This window comes from Capricornis sumatraensis, chromosome 23, assembly GCF_032405125.1.
Source record: "Capricornis sumatraensis isolate serow.1 chromosome 23, serow.2, whole genome shotgun sequence".
Taxonomy (NCBI): domain Eukaryota; kingdom Metazoa; phylum Chordata; class Mammalia; order Artiodactyla; family Bovidae; genus Capricornis; species Capricornis sumatraensis.
The window spans coordinates 44536152-44560508 of record NC_091091.1 but is presented as its reverse complement, the minus strand read 5'-3'; the positions used below and the strand labels follow the sequence as shown (position 1 = coordinate 44560508).

Here is a 24357-nt window from a genome sequence, read left to right as displayed (position 1 = left end):
CCTCCTTGGCTTTCAGAGCTGCCTTGGGCTCCTGGCCCCAAGGACTGGAGAACCAGGAGATGGGGGCGGATAGTCACTCAGTTGTGTCCAGCTCTTTGCAACCCCATGGACTGTAGCCCGCCAGGCTCCTCTGTCTATGGGATTTCCCAGACAAGAATATGGGAATGGGTTGCCATTTCCTCCTCCAGGGAAATCCTCCCTACCCAGGAATGGAAACCTGGGTCTCTGGCATTGCAGTTGGGTTCTTGACCATCTGAGCCACCAGGGAAGTCCCAGGAGATGGAAAGCCCGAGCACAGGGAGGAAGGCCAGCCAAAGTGACCGATGCTTCAGAGTCTCCTCCTGAGAAAGGAGTGACCTCCTGAGAAAGGAGTGAGCATCCCTTGACACCAGTTCGGCAGAAACAGCACAGCTGTCAGGGGACTGCTCAACCCAGCGACCTTCATGCAAATCCAGTCTTTAGATTCACAAAGTCCATCATATACCTTATTTTTTTTTTTTTTTTTTAAGGCATGAAGGGACTTCACTGGTGGCCCAGTAGTTAAGAATCCACCTTGCAATGTATGGGATGTGGTTCGATCCCTCGTCAGGGAACCAAGTAAGACCCCACATGTCGAAGGACACCTAACTTAGTCCCTTTCATTGTGGGGATGCCACAGCAAAAGATCCCGCATAATGCAACTAAGACTGACACAGCCAAATAGATAAAGAAACAAATTTAAGAAAAAAGAAAGTGAGGACTAGACCCAGAGCGGTACTGCTATTTCCCATTCTTTTCAAGCAGTTTCCCAAGTCACTGTGTTGGTGAGAGCATAAAGCGCTTGTAGGTGATATACCTGAGGACGGCTCCGTGGCGGGCATTGTCGGTTGCCCCTCTGCTTGTCTGCCTGTTCTTTCCCCTGCTCTTCTGGCACTGCCTAAATCATCTCAATTTTCAGGTCTCTGCAGGTTTCAGCTGATGCCTTACGTAGCACAGGGAACTGAAGACTTGGCTTTGGGGGGATGTCGCGTATAACGTTGAGGTCCCCTTTCAGATGATGCTACAGGGTCAGCTTTATCTTGGTTTGTTTTGTCTGCGAGAGGATTTGGCTTGCCTGTTTCTTCTCACTTCTCAGAAGATGGCTTTTTCCTTCATGCAGTTTTCTTTGCAGGATTACAAATGAAGTCTGCGAGACTCAGTAATCTTTCAGAAATTGGTCCCATCTCACTTTATTTAGTTAACATGAGATTTTTTTTTTTAGAAAAATCCTCCCTTTTCTAAAGACTGCAGTGAGTTGTTTTTTTTTTTTTTTTTTAATCTGCCAGGGTGTTCAGAAAAGTCCAAGTCCAGTTACAGGTGTTTTTACCTAACACAGGAAAACATCTGTCATAATATTTGACAGGCTGCAGAGCTGAGGCTGCGTGAGTTTGGGTGGCTTCCAAGCAGAATAGGTCAGAAATTGATGGAAGCAAATCTGGGCCTCCTCACTCTGGGGCCTAGCGTGACACCTCCCTGCAGCTCTCCTGCCCACTGCTGACCTGCTCCTGGCATTACACCTTTGCACCTAATAAACCAGGGCTGTGGAGCACGTGTGGTCCTAGGTCGACCTGCTGAAGTAGAGGACTCAGCGGAAGACCAGTTAATTATTTGTAAGCTGGGTGAGTTACGCCAGCTACCCCACTGCAAAAAGATTTGGCACGACTTCCAAAGCTCACCTGTGTGTCTCTGAAGGGAGCGTCTGCACCCCAAGTGGAGTTTTGCAGCATCAACAGCACATTCATGTTAAGTTTTTCTTTATGACAGGAAGGAAGGGAAAGCAAACGCTGAGATGGCACAGTACTGATGGGTGCGGTCCGTTAGCTGGGCTGGGGTCCTGGCTCTGACAGGGGCCCACTGCACCTTGTTTCAAGGAGCTGGAGCAGTCATCTGTTGAGGAATTACTGTCTGATACTCAAGTGGCTGACTCAAGTGATGTATGTTATATTTGGGGTTTGGGGAAACCTTAAGAAAATAACAGAATTAGTTTGTTAAAGAGGTTCCCCTCTTGCCGTTTCAGCAGGGCTGTTAGTTTCCCCAGGTCGACACAGGGAATTCTTGACCTGGCTCCTGTGCATCTTGGTACCCAACTTCTCCATCCCCACACCTTGGGGATGAGCGAAACACCCAGAGCAAGGCCCGGTATGGACATTGAACACATGTTGAGGCCCCTGTAACAAGGATCCTGGAAGAAAAACAGGCTGTCAAAGATGCCCTGTTTCTGGTGACTCTGAAGGGTCAGGCAGGGCCATTGCAGCCCTTCCCAGCCAGCCAGTGTCCTCTGACCAGCAAGGGAAGAGTGGAGGTGGCAGGGGAGGCAGTGGCGATGGGCTGAACCCCCGCCGGGAGGCCACAAAGGCCCCTCTTGGCCAAAAGAGCCCAAATTGGGAGGAGGGGGTGACAGGTCTGGGTGGGCTGGGGCTGCCCAGGGTCATCTGGTTAGTGTCCTTTCCGGGGTGAGGATGTGTCCTGTTCGATACAGCAGGCCAATTTTCGCATAGTCCCGTCTCCTTGGGGTCCTTCTTACCATGAGACCGCCCCATCTTTCCCTGCCCTCTCCTTTCCGGAGGGGAGGAGGTTCCGAAGAGGAGGCCTGCAGAAATCGGGCTCGCCTGCCCAGCAGAGCTGGGAAATGACGTGCTGCAACCAGGTAGTGCTGTTTCTGTTTAGTTTGGGGCCCCAATGTTTTCCTGTCGTTTTTGATGTCTCTTCGAAGTGAGCACATCCTCGGGCTGTTGGCGAGATGTGGTGCAAATACTGTCTTGTGTGTGGCCGGGCCCGTTGTCTCTGTCTCCCCTGCCCAGGCCTTTGAGCCCATGACAGTGAGTGTGCCAGAAGAGAAATTAGAGAAATTGGCGTCAGCAGGCTGCTCTCGTAGATGGAAACCCAGCGCTTTGCAGTGTGGCCTTTTCACTTTTTTTCCCTCACTGTCATGCATCCTAGGCGGTGGAGGGGATTGGGGGAGGGTCAGAGTCGCTTTGCCATCTGCCAGGGCTTTTTCCCGGTTAACTTGAGGCCTTCTTGGCATTTTGGGGTCAGAAGTGGTGTTTAAGTCACAGCCTGGGGTCCCGGGGCTGTGCCCCCAGGCAGTGCTTTTGGCTCAGTTCCTCTGTAGTCAGTCAGGCTTTTCCCAGAACTTTGGCTTTGGAGGACCAAGCCCTCTTTGGGGAGTCATATTGGTTTCAGCAGAGCTTGTCCCAAAGTTTAATACGTACTGATCGGGACGAGGGGGCGCTGCCCCTGTGTTTTCCCTGTGCCTCCAGGCTCTGCAGAGGGATTTGTACTCTCTTTCCTTCTCACTCTTAAGTTTTCAGTATTTCTCATTTAAAAAAAAATTTTTCTTTTTGAACTGGTAATTCTCTTTCGAGATTCTAATGGAATCTTCGGTTAAGGGACATGTGGGTGAAGGCGAAACATTCTGAAGTTTAATGGCTGCAAATATGTATATTGTCTCATTTTTAAATGTTCTGACTATACACAGCCCTTGTAAGCATGGGATTCCCAGCTTTCGGTTTCGCTGTGAATTCTGTCTTGGAACCTACAGTTGGAGGACCCCGGTCCCATCTGTGGTGGCGCTTCCCAGGGCCCTGTCTGTACATTTGAGGAAATGTGCTAATGCTCCTCTGTGGGGCTTTCCTGCCTGCAGATAACTGCCGTCCTCTGCATTACTGCACCTACGTCCCTGGCGGGCTCCATAAAATCTTAATCCATGGGAATATGGGAGATGGTCCACGAGATCTGAGCCAGGCCAAGCCTGCTAAAATTAATGCGTCCCTTGCAAACAGATTTAAAGGCAAACATGCCTCAGATGCAGCCTCCTACCTCCCGGCTCTGCTTCATAACATTGGGGTTTAGTTGCTGACCTCTGTTGCCCTCTTAAAATGCTCAATTCTAGGCTGCACACATGGGGTGTATTTCTGTTGCCGTGGTTTTTCCAGGCGGTATGAAAGGGTCTGTATTGTGTGATAATACGGGAAAGAATCCGTTTGGGCTTGAGCAATGTTAATAACTCGTTTGATTTGTAACCAGTCATCTAGGAGCCAGATTTCAATATTGGCAAAGTGTCGGGCGGCAGACCTGGCCCATCTCTCGGGCACCTCCTGCTCTAGGACTATGCGTGAGGCTTTTTCTTTCTTATCCTGCCTGCCTGTTCACATTTAATTTGTTCTTAGCCGTGTGCAATGGATTAACATTTCATCAGGGTGGATTAAGATTGCATCGACATTAAAGCAATCTTTTTCTATTTTCCTCCTGTCACTTTTAGGCGATCCTGATCTGGGGGGGGGTGGGGGATGCACCTTCAAGAGGGGGAGGTGGGCTCATCCGAAAAGTGCCCTGGTGAGGACGGGGGAGATAAGCCAGGGCTTCAGTGTGAAAAGAATGCCCTGTCGCAGGTCGGGAGGCCTGGATGGAGCCCGCAGCCGGTTGCATCAGTCCAACAAGATGTCACATGGAACAAAAGCTTTAGGGGTTTTATTTAGCTCCTAATCCTCTCGCTGAAAGAGCGGAGGTCCATGTGAGCACTCCAGCCGGGGGGGCAGGGGTGCCCGGCTGGCTGGCTGCAGCCTTCTTTCTGGGACTGAGCCGTAAAGAAAAGACCTCTGGTGCTACCGTTGGAGAGTGAGGCAAAGTTACCGTGAGTGTTTCGTCTACTAAGGTTTCGGAGAATTAATAATTCAGGCCATACTTTGAAATCGAAAACCCCCAGTTGGTCCTTCCTGCCGTCTCAGAAGGGTTAGAATACAGCCAGGTCTGGTTCAGATGCATGTAATTGAAGATTTATAAAGAAAGCCTTCCTCTTCTGCCTCTGGCCGCATTCTTTTTTTTTTTTTTTTCCTTTTCCAATGCCAGTTCCCAGCAGGCATATAAATATTGGTCGATCTCAGAGCTGGGATGCAGCCGGGTGGTACGAGGGCCCCTGGGAGGTCGCCGAGGCTCCCGGGAGGAGAAGCTCTCTGACGGATGGAGGCGGAGAGGGCCCTTGGTACCCTGGGCTGCGGGATGTCGCCATGCCTGGAGCAGCTGAGCCCTCCCTCTACCGGGAGGCCTTCTACAGCACAGCGGCTGGCAGGAAGAGCTCCGTCCCCGACTTTGCCTTTTACGACAGCAGACAGGCGGTGATGTCGGCCCGCGGGGCCCTGCTGCCGGGGGATTACTACAGTGACCCAGCCGGAGCCGCCCGGGCACCCGGGGAGCCTCCGCACCATCGCCACCCGGGAGCTGGCCAGCCGCTGCCCAGTTACGGAGCGCCAGGCGGCAGGATGACGTGGGAGCCAGTGGCAGGCCGGGCCCCTGCCCTGCAGGACACTGGTCACCTGTACCGGGACCCTGGAGGTAAAATGACCCCCCAGGGGCAGCGATCACACAGCAGGGCCCCTTCGCCCGCGCGGTACGTCGGGGAGCTGGCCGACAGCAGGTACGGAGCAGAGGCGCCCGCCTACCCCACCGGCCAGGTCTACAACGATGCGGGCGAGAGGCCGGTGGATTCCGCCACCTCCAGGCAGGCGGCCCCCACGTGCCTGGTTGTGGACCCGGGAGCGCCAGCTGCCTCCAGGATCGGTGTGGGGACTGCCCCTGGCGCTCCAGCCCCAGGCTACGGGCCAGCCCGGGAAGGCGTCCACCCCAGGATGGCTTACGAGAGGTGCGAGGCCGACCTGTCCGCCTTCCAGGGGCCTGGGGGCAGCAAGAGGAGCGTGATGCCGGAGTTCCTGGCCCTCCTGCGGGCAGAAGGCGTGGCGGAGGCCACGCTCGTGGCCCTGCTTCAGCAAGGCTTCGACTCCCCGGCCGTCCTGGCCACCATGGAGGATGCGGACATCAAGTGTGTGGCGCCCAACCTGGGCCAGGCCCGAGTGCTGAGCCGCCTGGCCAGCGGGTGCCGGATGGAGATGCAGCTGCGCAGGCAGGGCCGGGGGCCACCCCTGCCCCGCACGCGCTCCAGCAGCTTCAGCCACCGCAGCGAGCTCCCAGGCGACTCAGCCGGCCTGGGCGCTGCAGCCCTGCAGCCCCAGCCCCAGGCGGGGCCCCTGCAGGCGGCGTCCCCTCGGGCTGTAGACCCCGCTCACCGCCGCCCCTCCAGCGCACCGTCCCAGCACCTCCTGGAGACCGCTGCCACCTACTCAGCCCCCGGGGTGGGCGCCCAAGCCGCCCACTTCCCATCCAACTCCGGGTACAGCTCCCCGACCCCTTGCGCCCTGACCGCACGCCCGAGCCCCGCATACCCGCTGCAACCCGGCGTGCCCTTGACTCACCCAGGCCCCAGGACTGCCTACTCAACGGCATACACGGTGCCCATGGAACTGCTGAAGCGGGAGCGTGGCACAGCAGTCTCCCCTGTGCCCAGCCCCCACAGCAGCCCGCAGCTCCTGCGGAAGCCCGGCGCACCCCTGGAGCCCCCTGCCCTGCCGCCAGCCAGCCAGAGCCTCCACACACCTCACTCGCCCTACCAGAAGGTGGCCCGGCGGACAGGGGCCCCCATCATCGTCTCCACCATGCTGGCCCCGGAACCAAGTAATGCGCCCCTCCCTGCCTTTTCCTCGCGGGGGACATTGAGGGGACGGACGGTGGGGGCCGAGGTCTGAGCAATGCACAGTGGGCCCCTCAGGTTCCTGTCGCTGTCACTCTCCAGCCAGACCTGGAGAGACCAAACCACCCCTGACTCAGAACCACCTATATACCGCTTTCTCCAAACAGGGCACCCCAGCCAGCTGGCCAACACACAGGAGGGTTCTCCTGGGTGAGACTGGTGTGTGTGGTTCAGGCTGACCCACTAAGAATGGCACTACCTTCGTTTTTCTCCAGCTGAGCTCCGGCCGGTTTGTGGATTTCCCTTTATGGGGAGGAAGCACGACTGTTCATGGGGGGAAAAATCATTCAGAACAGGATGAAGCCCTGAGCTCACGGGCAGTGGCGTTTTCTCCAGCTCATATTCAGTGGCTTTGGAGAATGCTGGGTATTTGTCCAGTGCCTCCCTGTACAGTGGGCAGCGTTCACTTGCCATCAGAAGTGCTTTCCCGTGTGGAAACGCCCCTCTGAACGGTCTACACAGTATCAGAGGTAGGGTTAATCACTGCCGAGCTAAAAACGGGTGTGCTTCCAGACGTGTGTGTTAAACAAAGATGTTGAAATCCCTTAGAACTCCCTGTTTCAGAAACAGACTCAGTCTCGCATGTTGGAAAACACAGTTGGGGATTCTGCTTGCTTGTAGGGAAGAATGTATTTCTGTGCAGAGGAAAGAGAGAATGGTCCTAGCTTGTTCTCTTCAAACCACGAGCCAAGTGGAATTGAGTGCGTGTGTGTCCCCGGGCACCTGGATAGATTTCCAGGTGGACACCCCTTGTCAGAGCCGTGCTTCAGAATTGTCATTTCGACCGTAGAACCCTTACTGACCATTTAAGCTGTAAATCAACTTTCTTCCTTTTTTTCCCCGTTCCCCTCAACATAGTTTAGAAAACTGCACATTTTTTCAATGACTTTTTTTTATTTTAATGAATTATTAGCATTATAGGGTGGATATAGTGGGATGAGAATTGTGGTAAAAATAAGAGGAACCTTTTTGAAGATATCTCCTAAATAGCTGTGGATGGGGCCTGGTAGCCTGATGTGATAGCCCTTAGATAAGCATTAGGTTTATCTGTTACGTTGGTGAAGCTGGTGATGGTTAAACTACTCGCAGACTGAAGTGGGGCTGTTGCTTTATAAGCTGACCTTCACACGTTTCTTTCTTATTTACAGAGAAGCACTGGTTGAAGTTCTCTGTTGTCTCTCTCTATATATATTCTAGTTTTGTTTCATGTATGGATTTCCTTTTTCAGTCTTATATAAAATTTATTTGACTTTTTAAAATCGGTATGTGGCAGGAGAAAAGTCAGATAATGTTTTCCAGGGCCTGTGTCTTCCCCCTCACCGTCAAACATTCTTTCTTTGCAACCAACTAATTTGCATGGCGATGACATTTGTTGCTTCAGTAATTTCATCTGATAATGGCTGGGCTTGCAAAGCGGATCTGAAAACATATTCCTTAATTATGTGTTGCTAAGCAACGGGAGGGTTTGGTCATAATCACAGAAAGATTATCTGCACGCTGAAGTCCTGGGAAGGTTTTGCTGAAGGAGGACCTGTTAAATTGCCTTTTCTTCTTCTTTTCATTTCTGTTTATTTTGCACTGCCTTCTAACAAAAACAGTCGCTGTTATTTGGGGACGGGGCAAGGGATCTTATTTAAGTTGTTTGGAGTGTGATTGTTAACACACGGTTTTGCAGACCTAGGGATATTGATTTTTGTTTCATTTGCATGGCAGCAAGCCAGTGCCAAGAAGCCTGCAGTCGGAAGTCTGCCAGGAAATAAATTTCTCCGTCAGATGATCTGTCCCGTAGCAGTGTTTCCTCTCATTCCTTCTTGCATGTTGAATGTGTCATCATAGCCCTCCCCCAAAAGCAGTGTGTCAGGGACGGGGAGTGGGGTGGGGGTAGACGCTCGGCTTGCCCCAAGAGCGTTGAGCCTGGATACGAGACATTTTGTGAGGCAGGTTTCCTAAAGGCAATAGCAGATGGATCTGTTGGAGCCTCCTGTCCTACTCTGGGCGGTCACTCTGCCCCCGGGGAGGATAACTCTGAGGTTTCACGGACGCACCGCAGACCTCGGGTCCGGAAACCTGAAGCTCATGGGGGCAGCCCCACCGCCCTGAGCTGAAACTGGAGACTGCGATCTTTCAATCCAGATCCTGCCGTCTTGGTCATTTGCGGCACAACCAGCTTGAATAAATCTCCATTCTGGTCATTGCCTAAATCGCCTGTTTACTTCTGATCTGGCAGGGCAGGGGTGCCGGGAGGAGGCCTCTTTCCTCTCTCTGTCCGGACTGGTGATCCAAATGCTTGCAGTGGGTGTCTTGTTTGTTTCTGAGTGCTTGGTTTTATGTGCTTTGGGTATTTTAATCTTTTTCATCTTTTGTGTGTTTTTCCAAGTGACTTTCCATTTGCACTTATTACAAAGTATTGGCTATATTCCCCGTGTTGTATGGCACATCCTTGAGTACATATTTTAATTTGTATTTGCTTTTCTCTGTCTGTGAACTACCTGCTTCATCTTGTTTGGCTTTGTTGGTATAAATAACTGGCTCCTGTGGACTGGGCAGCGGAGAGTAGCCAGATAAGGACAGGCCTCTGGAGCAGCCCATAGCTCCTATGATGTGGGATTACTGGGGCTACATGTCAGACCCATGTGAGCGGCGGTACCTGCTGGATCTGCTGCTGTTTACATGCTGACTTGCTCGACTGGGGCACAGGCTGCGGAACCTTCTGGCAGTGGCTATCACCCAGCGATGCCCCCTCCCCTGTGTCACATGGCGTTGACCGCAGCCAAGGATTTGCTGTCGCACGAGCCCTCCCTAAGCTGGTGCAGCCGGACGCGTTGCGTAAACAGCAGCTCCGCAGCCATCTTCACGGGTTTGTCCCCCTGAACACAGCCACGCACCTGGGCTGCAGGGGCCGCAGACCTTCCAGTCTGAGAAGCACAGCCCCAGCCCAATCTTTTTCTGGCTCCTTTTGGTTTCTGTCCTGGCATTTTTCTAGATACAGCTCGATCTGTGTGCATCTGTAATCCCCACCTAGTTCCTGGGGACACTGCCCAGAGACCCTCCAGGACAGGAGAGGGGGTGTCTGGGGCCCGTTTACACGGGGACTGTTGGAGAGGCTGGTGGTGTCACAGTGTTAGGTCAGCAGGAACTGATCACTTTTGCTTCACTCCTGCTAATGTCGTAGCAGTGGTTTCCAGCACCATAGGCGTGCGTGCCGGGCCCCCTGGGTCAGAAGTCCCATTGGATATGAATGGAGATTTGTTCTTGTCCGGCCCTCTCACACCTGGTGACTCCTCCCATATCCCTGCCTTTGTTTGAAGGTCCTTCTGCACAGGAAGATCTGTGCTGGGGAGTGGGGTCCAAATGATTCACTGGTTCTGAGAGTGATGACCCAGAAACCATCAGCCTGGAGAGGGGTGCCATGAGACCCCCAAAGACACCCTCCCACCAAGCCAGGTGATCACACTCACTCCCCAACCTCAAAGCAGAGCTGGACCAGGAAGGGTGGGCTCAACCAGCCCCCTGCATGTCTACACTCGGGGACTGGGTGTGGGGACTGGGCGTGGGGAGCTAGCTGGCCCTGCCGAGGGCAAGCAGTGGGATGCTGACCCCTAGCTCTCTCATTGTTAGGACCCTACATCCTAACCCCGGGAGATGTGTGAAGGGAGCAGGCCTCTCTGGGCTGTGGTCCAGGGAGGGTTCCTGAGCCCAGAGCCCTGGCTGAGCAGGGCAGGGCCAGAGGTCGGGGCTGGATCTCTCAGCACTGCTCCAGCCCCCGCGGTGTTCCAGGCCTGGGGTCAGGTGTTGGGCACTCACACGTGGGTGCAGCCCAGCCTGGGCTTCTGAGGCATTCCCACCACCGCCCACCCAGTTAGTAAATAGAAAGACAGTCACCACAATGTGATAAGGACACATGGGGAGCCTGCAGCACTTGAAACGCATCCCTGAAGAGCCTGCGCCCCAGTGGGGGGCACTGAGCACAGCGCTCTGACTCCAGAATGACCGTCACACCGCAGCCGAGGGAGAGGTCACTGTGCAAACCCGCGTGAGGGTGGTTGTGTGTGTGTGTCAGTGTTTGTAGCCCCGGGAAGGCTGTTGAGGTCCTGGCTGCTGCCTGGGGCTCCCTGGGGCATCTCCAGGCTTCCCTTGCTGGTTGACCTCTACCTCCATGATCAGGAAATCCGAGCCTCAGTTCGTTCATCCAGAGCCCTTCTCCCCAGCTCACTTCCAAATCAAGCTCTCGGGACAGAGCTGTGCACTTTCAAGGTGCTGGCAGGCCATTCCAACCCCTGACACAGTCCCAGATCAGTGAAATCAACAGGCTTTGTTTTGTATTTGGTTGGTGTTTGGGGCTGGCAGAAGGAAAATGGAGAAGGAAAGGGCACCCCACTCCAGTACTCTTGCCTGGAAAATCCCATGGACGGAGGGGCCTGGTAGGCTACAGTCTGTGGGGTCGCAAAGAGTCGGACACAACTGAACGGCTTCGCTTTGAGACTTTTTTGGGGGCTGGCTGCTTGCACCTGGGTTGAGAGTCCCAGCTTCCTTTGGTTCACTCTTCTTCCTCACCCAAGGGGCCCCATCAGCCAGGCCTACTCTGGTCATTATCATTGTCCTGGGCCACTTCCCAGGCCCGGGGTGGGAGTCTGTCTGGCCGTGGGGCATTCGGCTCAGAGACCGGCCTTATCCCGAGCTCTCTGTCCCTGACAAAGGCCCACTCTGACCTCTCGGGTATGGACTGGGCCCTTCTGTCCATGGAGGCCGGCATCTGGGTGAGCTGTGGCCTGGCGGCATTCCAGCTGCTGCCCACGCAGCGGGGCAGAGGGTGGTGCTGCCAAGCCTGGGAGAGGCTGAGCCAAACGGGCGTTTCACAGAACCGGGTCTCTGGACACTTCTGTCAATTCATCTCTGTGGCGTTCCATTCCCAGCTCTGTCTGCCGTGACCCCCGCTGCCGGGCGTGTATATCCATGATCGTACGAGGCGTGTGGTCTGCGGGGACTTGGGCTTTGGATTTTCTTGCTCTTATTATTTTATTATTATTACCACTGTTTATTTTATTTGACTGTGGCGTGTGGGATCTTAGTTTCCTCACCAGGGATCCAACCCATGCCCCCTCCACTGGGAGCACTGCACCCCCAGGGAAATCCCATGTGGGGATGTGGGTGTGGCTGTCTAATAAACTCCATCCCATAAGGGGTGGGGGGGAGTGGGCTCCTGGCTGCTTGGAGGGCTCTGAGGTCCTTGTTTAACAGGGTTTCAACCTGGCATGGTGAGGGACACGGAGAACGTGATTAATCAAGTTATTCTTGCTGTGCTTTCCTGCCATTCAGTTTAAAGGAATCGATCCGTGTTCTCATGGGGGGACGTGGGGCCAGGACTATGGCTGGACACCAGCCAGCTCTGCCACCACCGGACCCTCTTTGTGTGGCCCAGGCTGCCCAGCACAGGGTAGCCGAGCCTTCTCATCTCTCAGGCATATTCTCTTCCAGTTCTGGAAAGCAGGTCTGAGTCAAAAGAGTAGGGCCCGTGCACCAGGGCCTCTGCCTTCAGGAAGCAGCCTGTCCCATGTGGCTCTGGTCTGCAGATAACAATTTTGTGTGTCAGCATCTCTTTCCAACCCCCAACTCCACTCTGCGCATTTTGAGAAGTGGCAGTCTCGTCCAGAGCAGCAGTTAGACTTTCCCGGGGACATGAGCCCCAAGACGGGGCGAGCCATGGTGCGTTTATCTACCGGAGGAGAGGCAAAGCCAGCACACCCGCTCGCCACGTTACTTCCTCACGTGACCTTTGCCTTTGAGTGTCCAGTGTCCACACAGGGCTTCTCCAGTTCACATTCTTCTGGGTGGGACCTGGGTGGGCCAGGAAGCAAAACCCAGAGTCCTCACTGGCTTTTGGTACCAGACACCTGATCGGCAAACATTTTCTCCCATGGTGCCTTGAAGCACAGAAGGTTTCATTTTGATAAAGTCCAGTTCTTTCTTTCCCCTCTGGTTGCTTGTGGTTTTGGTGCCAAGGTCATGAAGCTTTATGCCTGTGTTTTCTCCCTAAAAAGTCTGGAGTGTTAGCTCTCCCATTTAAGTCCTTGAAGCATCCTGAGTTGACTTGAATATAGAGTGAGGTGGGGGTTCCTCTGCGTTATTTGCCCGGTGGATGCCCAGTTGTCCGAGCACCATTTTTGCTTATTTATCTTATTGCTTGCTTTTGGCTGTGCTGGGTCTTCACGGCTGTCTGTGGGCTTTTCCCTGGTGCGGTGACTGGGGGCGACTCTCTCGTTGTGGCGTGCGAGCTTCTCATTCGGTGGCTTCTCTTGTTCTGGAGCGTGGGCCTCGGTAGTGGTGGCTCCTAGGCTCAATAGTTGTGACACACAGGCTTAGTTGCTCCACGGTATGTGGGATCTTCCTGGATTAGGAATCGAACCCACGTCTCCTGCATTGGCAGATGGAGTCTTTACCACTGTGCTACCAGGGCAGCCCCAGGCACCATTTTTAAAAAGAAATATCAACATATATTAACGTGGAAGATTTGCAGGTGTTTGGAACCTATTTTGTGTCCCCAAGATTATACAACGCAAGAATTCTAAAGCCATTTCATAGGTTCTTTGCTGGTACATGGAGTTTTTTTCTTTTTTTCAAGTTTACGAAAGGGAAATAGCTCTTTCATCCATAACATAGCCCACATTAGCAGCACAGAACCTCCGTGTACTAAATGAACTGATGGTAGGTGTATTTTACCCTCCTCTGAGGCTGGCTTATACATAAAGGACGTTTCTAGTTGTTTTTCATGTAATGGGGGAAAAAAACAAGACTATTGACTTCTACTTGCTCCCTCCTGCTCAAGGAACAGGAAGGGACAGCTTTAACAGGGACAGTTTAACAGGCAGTTAAATTTAGCCCAACAGTGGTGCTCAGCGTATGAATAAAGCACCGTTTGCCAAATTGTTATAAAATCAAACCTGTAAACACTTGTCCCCACCAAGGGGCGGGCGACTCTTGGGGATGTGCTTTCCCAACCTCGGTGGAGAATTGATCCCAGGAAGGGCTTGCGAGTGTGAGTGGAACAACTCCTTGCTTAACTGTGGGAGGGCTGGGTGGGAAAGCCCTGGTGCGGAGTTTGCCCTGAGCGAGGTCTCTGGATGGGCCAGGAGGGGAGTCAGGGCTCTGTATCTGACGCCTGTGAAGTCCTGGCGAGGCCCATGGGTAGCGCGTCCTCCCAGTACTGACTTGATCGGAACTCATAGCCCCGTGCAGGGCTCAGGGGGCCCTCCTGGTCACAAGTTCCCCTGATAGGCCTCTTGCACTCTCCAGAACTGGGGTCCGCGAAGCCAGCCCTGAGTGCCTCCGGGACCTGCCCAGCTCAATCAGTGTCACTGTCCTGCAGCATCTGGGCGCAGTGATCGCATCTGATTCCCAGGAAGACTCTCGACAGTTTCCCTTTTTAAAATGTAAGCTCTGAGGCTCAGAGAGGTTCGATTCTTCCCCAGGTCCCACAGCAGGGCAAGGACTTTGTGCCAACCTTTCTGAGTCCAAACCTGTTCTTGGTTGCTGTGTCAGGAGGAAGCACCAAGCACAGAACGGGAAATTCAGTCGCACTGTGAGCTGGGGTGAAGGAACTCCAACCCAGTGCTGGGAGCGCGGGTCCCTGCCAGCAAGAGGCAGTCAAGAGGGTGATTCCGGAGCATGAGCCCCAAGGTGCTGTGAGCTTCACCTCCCCAGGTGTGACATTGAGGGCAAGTTGGGGACCTTCCCCAGCCTTCTGAGGACCCCATCACGTGGACGGGCCCAGGCTTTGCACAGCACAAGCTCAGTGCTGGTGGCTCCCAGGGCACCTGCAGGCATTTGCCTGTCCCCAGCTGGTGCCCCGCAAGCTGCCCTGGGACACGCACGGCTCTGCTGTTGAGCCAAGCCCCTGTCCTCCGTACTGTGCTCCCTCCCAGGGAAGTCACCAAAATTAATTCTTCTGTGTGATTAAATGGAATGTCAAATGTTCCTTGGTCCTAAGAGGATTTAAGCTTGGCTCTCAGAAGGGCTCTAACACACACACAAGGGTAAAATTGAGTAGATGGAGAAATAATAAGGGCAGGAAAAGATAAAGCTGGGGGATGAGGCCAGAGCTTAGAGAGGACTCCCTATTGTCCTGCGCACAGATGACAGGAAAGGATTTCACGCTGAGCTTCCTAGCCACCACGGTAACGAGGGAAATGAGATCGCTGTGAGGTTCACGTTGTGCCTGAGACGGGACCACCGAGTCCATTGCTCCAAAGAACCTTTTTCTGAGCAATCAAGAGCCGGATTTTTGCTGCCCTCAGCCACATGTCCAAGAAGCCAGCACCGGCCTGAGGTGTGCCTGCCCCAGCCTGCACCCTCCCATTGACAGGCTGCTACGTTGTGCCTGCTTCCTGCCTCTCATCTAAAATTTCAGACAAAATTTGTCCCAGGGCCTTGTCCAGTTGAAGCTGCTGAGCTCACAGGCGCAGGTTTGGGGCCTGGCTGGGCTGCTTCAGCAGCTGGCGGTGCGTTCCTCCCCAGGGTGTCCGCTGCTTCCTTCGTCCAGTCCTTGGTTGGCATTGCCAAGTCCACGGGGAAGGGGCAGTTCTGCTCGGTTGAGGGGGCTCTCTGCCTGGGGGTGGCGTGGGTTGAATGTTGTCATCAGCACCCCGGCCCAGGCCTGTCCCTTCCCCTCCAGCCGCGGTCTTTACAACCTCCCCTCTTCACCCCACCAGCATCCCTGCTGGAGAGCTTTCTGTGAGATGCTTTTTATTTGAAGGGATAAATATGGCTTTGTGATGGGTTCTAGTGTTTTCCTGTGAACTGGGCTTTGAGCCTGGATTGCTTAAGACATCATTAAGTTTTAAGAAAAAGTTATAGCGGAAAAGAGCAGGGTGGGGACATCCGACCAGCTGTCGCACTTGGGAAAATGAACTTCCTGGCTGCTTCGGGGCCCGAGGGCAGCACGCTTGGCCTCCAGCCCGCCGGACAGCAAGCCTGTGAAAGGGTGCTTAAAACTCACTTTCCTTTCGGGCTTTAGAGCCCCGTGAAAAACTACAATAAACTGAAAGCCTTGTCCCTGTTCTGTCTACTTCCTGGCCTTAGTGGCTGCCACGGCTAAGAAGCAGGGCGGTGTTTTGTTTTTATGGGCCCTCAGCTCATGCAATGCAATTAGAAAATAAGCCTGAGTCTGCCAGGCTCTTCCAGGGGCCTTTAGGGAGAAGGGCACGTTGTCTGTTCCTCAGGGGCCCTGGTGGAGCTGGTCTTTCTGATCAGAGGGTACGAGTCAACCACAGAGGCAGTGACCTGGGCGGGCAGCACCCGCGAGCAGCCCTGCCCTCCTCGTGGTGTGTCCGCTGTGAGCCCCGACCTTGACTGGAGGGCTCGCAGAGCCAGGCTTGTTTACTGCTGTTTCCTGTGCTTTGGAAGGAGCGACCCGTCAGGAATCAAGAAGACTGGGGTGTCCTCGGCCTGGTGGCGACCCCTCTAAGGGTCTTCCTGCCCCCGGGGTCCCGCCAGCCCCGCGTGAGCCCGTCACAGGCGGGCGGCACGCGGGCTGGGCCGTGGGTGTGCAGCGCCTGCCTCTGCCGGACTCCTGGCACCCATTGGTTCTTTTCTCATCTTTACTTGTGTTTCTCTCAAACATCCCCTTGTGTCGTTGCTACAGGCACGTTTTTAGAACTTGAGAAACGCTCAAGCGAACTATACAGTGAGTGTCTTCCACTGGCATCCCCCCCTCCTCCCCCACGCCATGGGCAGGGCCTTCCTAGAAGTCGCCAAGGCTCAGGGGCTCAGCTTCCCCCACCCAGTGTCGAGGCTGGGGTGGGGTGCAGGGGGAGTGGGCGACGGGTTTCTGAACACCCCGGCTTGTGAGCTGGGACCAGAGAGAGGCAGCCACCTGCATGCTGGGCAGCAGGCCCTGGACGTCCACCTCTCTGCCAGTGCCCGCCTCCTGCTGTGGGAGCCCTGGTCCCGGGGAAGGTTAGCCGGGCCCTGACCTAGGAGCGGTGAGTGAGCTCGGCCGCTGAGACACATGGCGTTGAGTTCACCAGGGTCACTTCACTGGTGGCCTGGGAGCCCCCTTTGTCCTTCAGAAGTTCCCGCTGTGGGCTCATCTCCTTGGCAGAGGCTTGGAGGAGCTGCCACCAGGAAGGAGGGCATGGGGGAGAGGCTCAGGTCACTGGTGGCAGGGGTTGGGGGGGGACTTCTGACTCCTGGCAACCCCCACACTAAGAGCAGGGGCTCCAGAGGCTCCCACGGACACTGTTGATTGGAAAGGAGGCATGTATATGTTCCCGGCCAGAAGGGGCAACTGAGGTCGTCCCCGCTCCAGGCATAAGCTACCTGGTCACTTGCCCCTCCAGGGACTCTTCCCCCATGTTGGGGGCGGGCAAAGGTGCCACCTCACCTGGACTGGGAGCCAATGGGTCCTTGCACCCGGAGACCTGCTATTCCCCAAGCCCAGAGTCTGCAGCCCTGTCCCCATGCAACATCCCAGAAGCTGTGGGACCACCCACGTGAGACTGAGCCTTTGGGGGACATACAGACCACTGGATCATTTGACCGAAAAGTCAGAAGCAGAGCCACACGTCCTTGGCTGCTTCAGCTGTGCTCCTTGGTGGCGGGTGTGCTTCTCAGTGGCGCTGAGTGTGGTTTCCTCTGGACCGGTCAGTCGGGACGGGCTCTTGTGCTCTGATGTGGGTGATGTCTGCCATGCCCGCCGCCGAAAGCAGGAGGTTTCCAGGCAGAACATCAGGTGCTGCTTCCGGGCGGAGGGGTTCACCGGGCACACAGGAGGCTCCCTGGAGACTTGGGGGAACACTGAAGACCCAGGGCCACCCTGCAAGTAGCGTGTCCAGTGCAGCAGAGTCGGGGCGTCTAGATGCCAGACAGCTGCCCGGGTGTGAGTGTCTAAGAAAGGGCAAAATGGGCCTGGTTTTGTTCTTCAGCTCTATTGGGCAAAGGAAAAGTATCTGTCACTTCTTTTTCTCAGTTCTCATTCCCCGGTGTGGTGTGGACCCTACACAGTTCAGGCTGCCAGGACAGTTCACCTGCGTGGCTCTAAGGGGTCAGTTAAAGTGACGTGGTGCTGGTCTTTCTGGAGGTGCAGAAGCTGGCTGCGTTGGGTCCCAGTTGTGGCACTCAGGACCTCGTTGCGCCCTGCGGGACCTTTGACGGTGGCACACAGACTCCCGAGCGTGAGAGCTTCGGCAGTCATGGCGCACAGGCTCAGCGGCTCCTTGGCAAGTGGGATCTTAGATCCCTGACCAGGGATTGAACCCACATCCCCTGCAGGGTGGGTTCTTAACCACTGCACCACCAGGGAAGTCCCAGATTGTACTGTTTTTTAAACTAGATGGCGTGCTTCCCACAAGTCTAGACCTCAGCTTCCCGAAGCTGCCCTCGTGTGCACCCTGGGTTCGCGTGTCTGCCCAGTGAGCCTGGGGTGGGGTGTGGGCAGTGGCCAGGGCCCTGGAGAGCCCGTGAGCCTCCAGCTCGCCAGCTCTCTGTCCAGCTGTTAACCTGAGCTAAGGCGAGATGGCTTGAGAGCGTCTCCCTCAGAGGCCATGACTCATTAAGATCCGTGTTTTATTTAAGAAGCTAATCTACTTATTGGGCCACTCTGCAGCCATCTGGACCGAGCCTACAGCCACCTTTATAGAGGTCACTAAAATCAGGGCTGAGGAGTGGGTGCAAACCCACCCCGCCTCCTACCATGGGGCACGCTCAGCCTTCTGGGGAGCCCCCTGGTGTGGTTCACCCCCAACAGCGCTGCCCCTGCCTGAGGACTCAGAGGGCCAGATCTCCCCATACTTGAGGGTTTTCAGCGGTTACTAGCGTATTCACAGCTGAGTAGAGGAACCTGGCTTTGGAAGACCGAGCAGCATTCAAGTTGCTGATGGTCTTTCAGGAAAGGGCTGTGTGTGCAGTGACCACTGGGCTCCCTTCCTGCCTGATGGTACTGCTCATCCCTGGGCAACCTGTGGGCAGTGCCCGCACAGCCATACTTTAGAGATGACTTGGGTTCTGTGCCCGACCACCCCAATAAAGTATCATAAATAAAACAAGTTTAACTAACTTTTTTCCTTAGTGGTTTCATATTGGAATCCAGTTGGTTAACAATGTTGTGTGAGTTTCGGGTGTACAGCAAAGTGATTCAGTTACACATATCCATGTATCTATTCTTTTTCAAATTCGTTTCCCTTTTAGGTTATTACACAGTATTGAGCAGAGTTCCCTGTGCTTTTCAGTAGGTCCTTGTTGGTTATCTTAAAACATAACTGTGTGCGTGTCCATCGCAAACTCCCAATCTACGCAGATCTTCTGGCTTCCCAGGGTGTTCCCTGGAGGCTCAGTCAACAGAGAATCCACCTGCAGTGCAGGAGACCGGGGTTCAGTTCTTGGGTAGGCACGATCCCCTAGAGAAGGAAATGGCAACCCACTCTGTTTTCGAAAGAAAGAAGAAAGTGAAGTCGCTCAGCCGTGACTGTAGCCCGCCAGGCTCCTCCGTCCATGGGATTTTCCAGGCGAGAGTACTGGAGTGGGTTGCCATTTCCTTCTCCAGGGGATCTTCCCGAGCTAGGGATCAAACGCAGGTCTCCCACGCTGCAGGCAGACGCTTTACCCTCTGAGCCGCCAGGGAAACCCCCGCTCTGTTTTCGAAAGGTCACCCCAAAATCCTGCCATTGCCAGGCCTTGGAGACGGGCCCTGGTGAGAGCTGTGGGGACAGCCTTGCCCATCACTGGGGGAGCTGCTCCCTGACAGGGATGCCCATGTTGGTGAACCAGTCCCATCACTGAACCACCCCCAGCTTGATCCCTGCTTGGGGCGCCTCACCTGGGGAAGTCCGTCCTCCACGGGATCTCTTGCCTTGATCTCTACTGAGGAGGCCTGGGGACCGGCCTCTGGGGGTTGCTGCCGCCCTGGCGATGGGTCCCTGCCAGTCAGAGGACACGTGGGCCCTTTCCGCCTTGGCCAGGCCTTGCTGAACACATCAGTCTGCTGTCGCTGGGCGGCCGATGGCCCCAGAACTTCTGGCTTGCAGGCAGCGGGGCTCTGCTGGGACTGGACGGCTTGTGGTGGCCTTCCCCTCCTCAGCCTAGATGGCTGGACCCTGGCTGTGGTCCTGCCTCCCAGTGTGTCCCAGCTCACAGCTGGTCTGTTTCACTGTGAATTTGGAAGGCATGGTGCCCACCCCGGGGGCCCAGCCTAGGAAGCGGCGGAGCAGCCCCTCTGTCACTCGAGGGGGTTCAGGCTGAAGTTCAAGCCCAGCCCATTTCCTGGGAGTGGGGAAGTGATTCCCCGTCTTGGGGTTAGTGGCGGGGAGCAACAGAGTTACCCTGGGACAGGGCGGGTGTCAGAGGCCACCGGGAACAGTACCAGGCACAGCTGAGGTCCTGCTGCGAGGAGTTGGGTGCAAACCCAGGCACCTGCCGCAGAGCCCAGCCCCACTCTAGGCGGGGGGCTCTCTCCACTTCCTCTCCAGAAGCCCCCTCGCCCGCCCCCAGCAGAACAGAGGCCTGTCCCAGAGTGACTGCGGAGGGCTGCACCTGGCTGGGGCCCCTTGGCATCCTTTCCCTGGGGCTGCATCTCGCTGCTTCTTTCACGCTCACAGTGATGGTGTCACATGTGGAACACTGACCTTCACTTTCCTTTACCCAATCCAAGAGGGAGACTGGGTCCACTTAGCATGGCCAGCAGATGTCAGCTAACCTTGCGGGGCGCCCCATGGGGTCAGCAGGGAGTCTGAGACCAAGCCCGCTGGGATTGATTAGTCATGCCTGCCGTGAGCGCAGGGGTTGTGTATCTGCATTTGTCGTCCAGGTCTGCTGTCCCCTCCAGCCCTGAGCACACGGCCATTCAGCTCCAGCCTGCGTCAAACTGCAAGGTGTTCCCATCTCGCTTGGCCTGTATTAGATGAGTGGACTTCCCCATCTAGGACCAGATGGAAACTGATCTCATGTTTCTGACTTTGTTTTCATTCTTATCTTATTTTTTGGCTGTGTCGCATGGCTTGTGGGATCTTCGTTCCCCAACCTGGGGTTGAACTCCGGGCTCCCCTGGCAGGGGAATTGCAGAGTCCTAGCCACTGGGCTGCCAGGGAATTCCCTCCTGCTCTGGATTTTGAAGTATCTTGGGGAAAGCTATTTCTTCTATAAGCCAGAGTCTCTGTGCATGTAGAGCTCCCTGAGGAAGGCATCCATGCCTGTATCTTCACTGGGGCCCTAGAGCCAGGCCAGGCTCTCCCATGGCAGAGCTTGCAGGTGAGAAATCGGGAAGGAGCGGGGATGGGTGGGATCTGAAGGTCCACCTTGGCAAGGGCAGCTGGCAGCCTGGGAGCCAGTGCCCACTCCAGTAACTGCCCTTGGCTTCTACTGCTGTGGTTCCCGCGGGTCGCAAAACTGCCCTCAGCCCTCAGGCTGTAGGTGCACCGTTCCTTGGTCATCGCCTCCATCCCAGGACATCCTGGGACATTCCTGCTCAGCATCCCAGGCCAGTGAGAAAGGGCTCACTGCCACTCGGGCCAGGTAGGGCGCAGGATGGAAGCTGAGTGCTGGAGCGGGTAGTGTTGCGATGCAGAACTAGTTGTGAAAAGCAAGGCCGCCAAAGAAGAATCGGGTTCTCCGGCGTGCCGGGAGAGCATGTCTGCGCTTGACCAAGTTTTCAAAATCAAACTGCAGCCTGGCCGCATCCCAGACTGGCCCGGAGAAAGCGGACACGGCTTCCTGGGCCTGGGAGAGCTGCCCAGGGACACCGCAGAGAAAAGCACTTTTGCCAAATGAAAAGGCAGATAGCAGTGTGGGAACAAAGATGAGTTTTCCAAAAGTAACTGCACTCTTTTTAACCTTAAAATAGCGCCACACTTAGCGACACACATTGTTCTCCAAATCCCTGCCTTGCAGCCGCTCTCTGAACGACCCCTCACCTTCTCCTGCTGCCGTGGTCCCTGCCCTGAAAGGCGAGGGGCGCTCCTGCAGGTCAGGCACCTTCTTGGGGTGTTGGGGACAGTCATTGCCTTCGTTCGCTTTCCAGAACTGCTTTCTGAGTAAGCTCCAGCCGACTGCAGAACGTTTGTTGTTAACAATGTAGAATAGTTTTCGTAACGTGGATAAACATGTTTACAAAGCAAGGGAAGCCCGCCCCCCACGAGGCTCCACAGCCTCCTTCTGCAGGCAGGAGTCTGCTGCCCCAGGCCGCGGGTGGACGAGTAGACCCTTCACAGCCACATTTGTGAGTTGAAAGCAGAGTCTTGGATAAGGGCTCGTTTCTGTCCCAGGGTCAGCATCTGGTTCCCCCTTGGCCCCACGAGTCACGAGCTGCAGCTCCAGGTCATGGAAACACCAGCCCGTGAAACATGCTGTTCGTCAGACATGGGATCTGATTCTGGGTCTGACCTTCTGGGGATCGGAACTGACGAGTCCAGCCAAGATGGGTGGGGCCGTGCTGGGTTGCAGGAAATGGCCTTTTAATTGGGGAACAGCTGCATTTAAGGGATGGAGGGGAGATGCGATCAAATCCTTGCGAAGTGACCCCGGGCTAGAGGGCTACAGGTGCGGGCCTGAAGTGTCCCTCCCCGCGCACTCCGAGCCTCTGGGCTCTGCATGGCTGCGTCTCCCCATTCTCCCCAGGGCCACCTGCACATGAGGATGGGAGCCGCCTTCTACCTCCCGGGCCCCCGTGCAGGTCCTGGGAGCTGATGACCAACTGGTTGATCGTCTTTCCACCCTCTTGCTGAGCTGGGCAGAGCAGTGTGTTTTGTCTCGGGTCTTTCTGCGGCCCCACACAGGTCTCCATCTGCTGGCTTTTCCGGGTGCTTGCTCAGGGTGTCAGCTGTCAAGACCAGTGGTACCACGCAGAGAATCCCAGGCAGCAGGGAGGACCTTAGTATGGACTTGGGATGGATGGCAGGTCCTCTTCCCTCAGGGGTCCCAGCCCCACCTGTGCGTCCCTGTGAAGCCTCAAACGGCAGCCTCGCTGTACCTGTCCAGCCCCGTCTGTGAGCAGAGAGGTGTGGCCGCCTACACACATGACTGTCATCCATTATCCTGGCCAGCCTGGCTTTGGGGACTCTGAGGTTGCTGTGGTGTGGGGACACTTCCTAAAATCTGGTCCGTTGTTAAAAGGGGCCTCTCTGCCTGCCGGGTCAAACATGATTATTACAGCCACTATCTTTAGGGTAAAACTGCTCAACAACTAAAATCCGAAAGCTGCAAAATCACGTCTCAGACGGTTTGATTCTTGAGTTGCAAGTGACAGAAGCCAGCCTTTAGAAAATGATGCATGGTTCTGTAGGATGTCCACTGAACTCACTCGGTGTCCAGAAAGGCCGGGAAATACACCACAGGGCCGGTCTACACGGCATGCGCACGTCTTCCCTTTTCTTCGACTGCAGCCCCATCAGCCTGTCGCCCGGGGGAAGGAGCTGGTGCTGTTATCCATATAAGGTGGCATCAAGGCTGGGGGCCTGAAGTTTACCGACATCTCCCTGGGGCACCCCCCTTTCCACCTTGAAATTCATAGAGTCCTTTGAACTTGGCATTCACTGGACCGCTGGTCACTCTTAACAAACCTCCGGCAACTCAGCCTGGTGTGGTCTTTGTTTTCCACTAAGTGTGTCTAATTGCACAATTATTTGTGTGCAGCTGCAGCCCGAAGCAACACCAGGCCCAGGGGCAGACGTCAGAGGTAGCCTCGAGCTGTGGCGCTGCGTCCCTGCTTGTGAGGAAGCGAGCCTAAAACCAGCAAGTAATTGACACCAGGGGAGTCGGCTGAGCTTTCTCTGCCCTACAGACTTAATGCTGGACACTGATACACTTTCCGAGGTGTATCCAGGTGCAGTTGGAATTATTCTGAAATGGGTGGAGTGAGTTCATCAATGGGAAGGGAGACTGGAGAAGGGCAATGGTCAGTCTGACTTGAGGGCCACCAGGACCCTCTGATCCTCATCATCAGGTGCTTTCTTGGCCTCTGCTGGGTCCTTGGTCCCTGAGTTTCAGCTTCAGCATCAGTCCTTCCAATGAATATTCAGGACTGATCTCCTTTAGGACAAACTGGTTGGATTTTCTTGCAGTCCAAGGGACTCTCAAGGGTCTTCTCCAACAACACAGTTCAGAAGCATCAATTCTTCAGTGCTCAGCTTTCTTTATAGTCCAATTCTCATATCCATACATGACTACTGGAAAGAACCATGGCCTTGACTATACGGACATTTGTTGCCAAAGTAACATCTCTGCTTTTTAATATGCTGTCTAGGTTGGTCATAACTTTTCTTCCAAGGAGTAAGCATCTTTTAATCTCATACAGTTATAAGTGTTTCAAGTTGCCAGAAGCACTGGAGAATGTCTCAGTTAATGTGAGATGTAAAGTCTAATTGCTACTTCATCTTCCTGGCATTTCCTGGGTTCCTCCAGCAAGACTGTAGGGACATTGGGTTCTGGGCACAGTGGCTTGAAATTAACTGGATTCTGAGGCATGCAGCTTGATGAGTCCCATCTGGAACTGAAGGAGCATTGTCTATCCAGCATGGCCCCTTTGTAGAATCCGACCTTGACAGTGACCTGGCTAATCCATCTTGTCCTCAGTGCTGGGGCCTCATGTGGCCCCCTTAAAGCCTGGCTCTACACTGTGGTCCCTGCACTTCATCCAGAACACCTGTGAATCTCACCCACTCTCACCTGCCAGCCAGCCATCCCCCCTCAGCATCCTTCCCCAGCCTTTGCACCTGAGCCTCGTGGTCCCCCTTGCATCTCTGACTCCTGCCTGACCATAGAGAGCTTGAAGCCGATAT

General features: G+C 55.0%; 1 protein-coding gene across 2 annotated transcripts in view; it reads left to right on the top strand.

The window, feature by feature from the left end:
* Positions 1–24357, top strand: part of CTBP2 (C-terminal binding protein 2) — a 47863-nt gene that overhangs the window by 8077 nt on the left and 15429 nt on the right. Inside the window, exon 1 of one of the 2 annotated variants that reach the window (XM_068961442.1) lies at positions 4860–6522. The exons of the other annotated variant lie outside the window; for it this stretch is intronic. Within the exon in view, the coding sequence (XP_068817543.1) occupies positions 4860–6522 (1663 nt within the window). Of the gene's footprint in view, positions 1–4859; positions 6523–24357 lie in introns of those variants that run through there. 2 annotated transcript variants of the gene reach the window in all.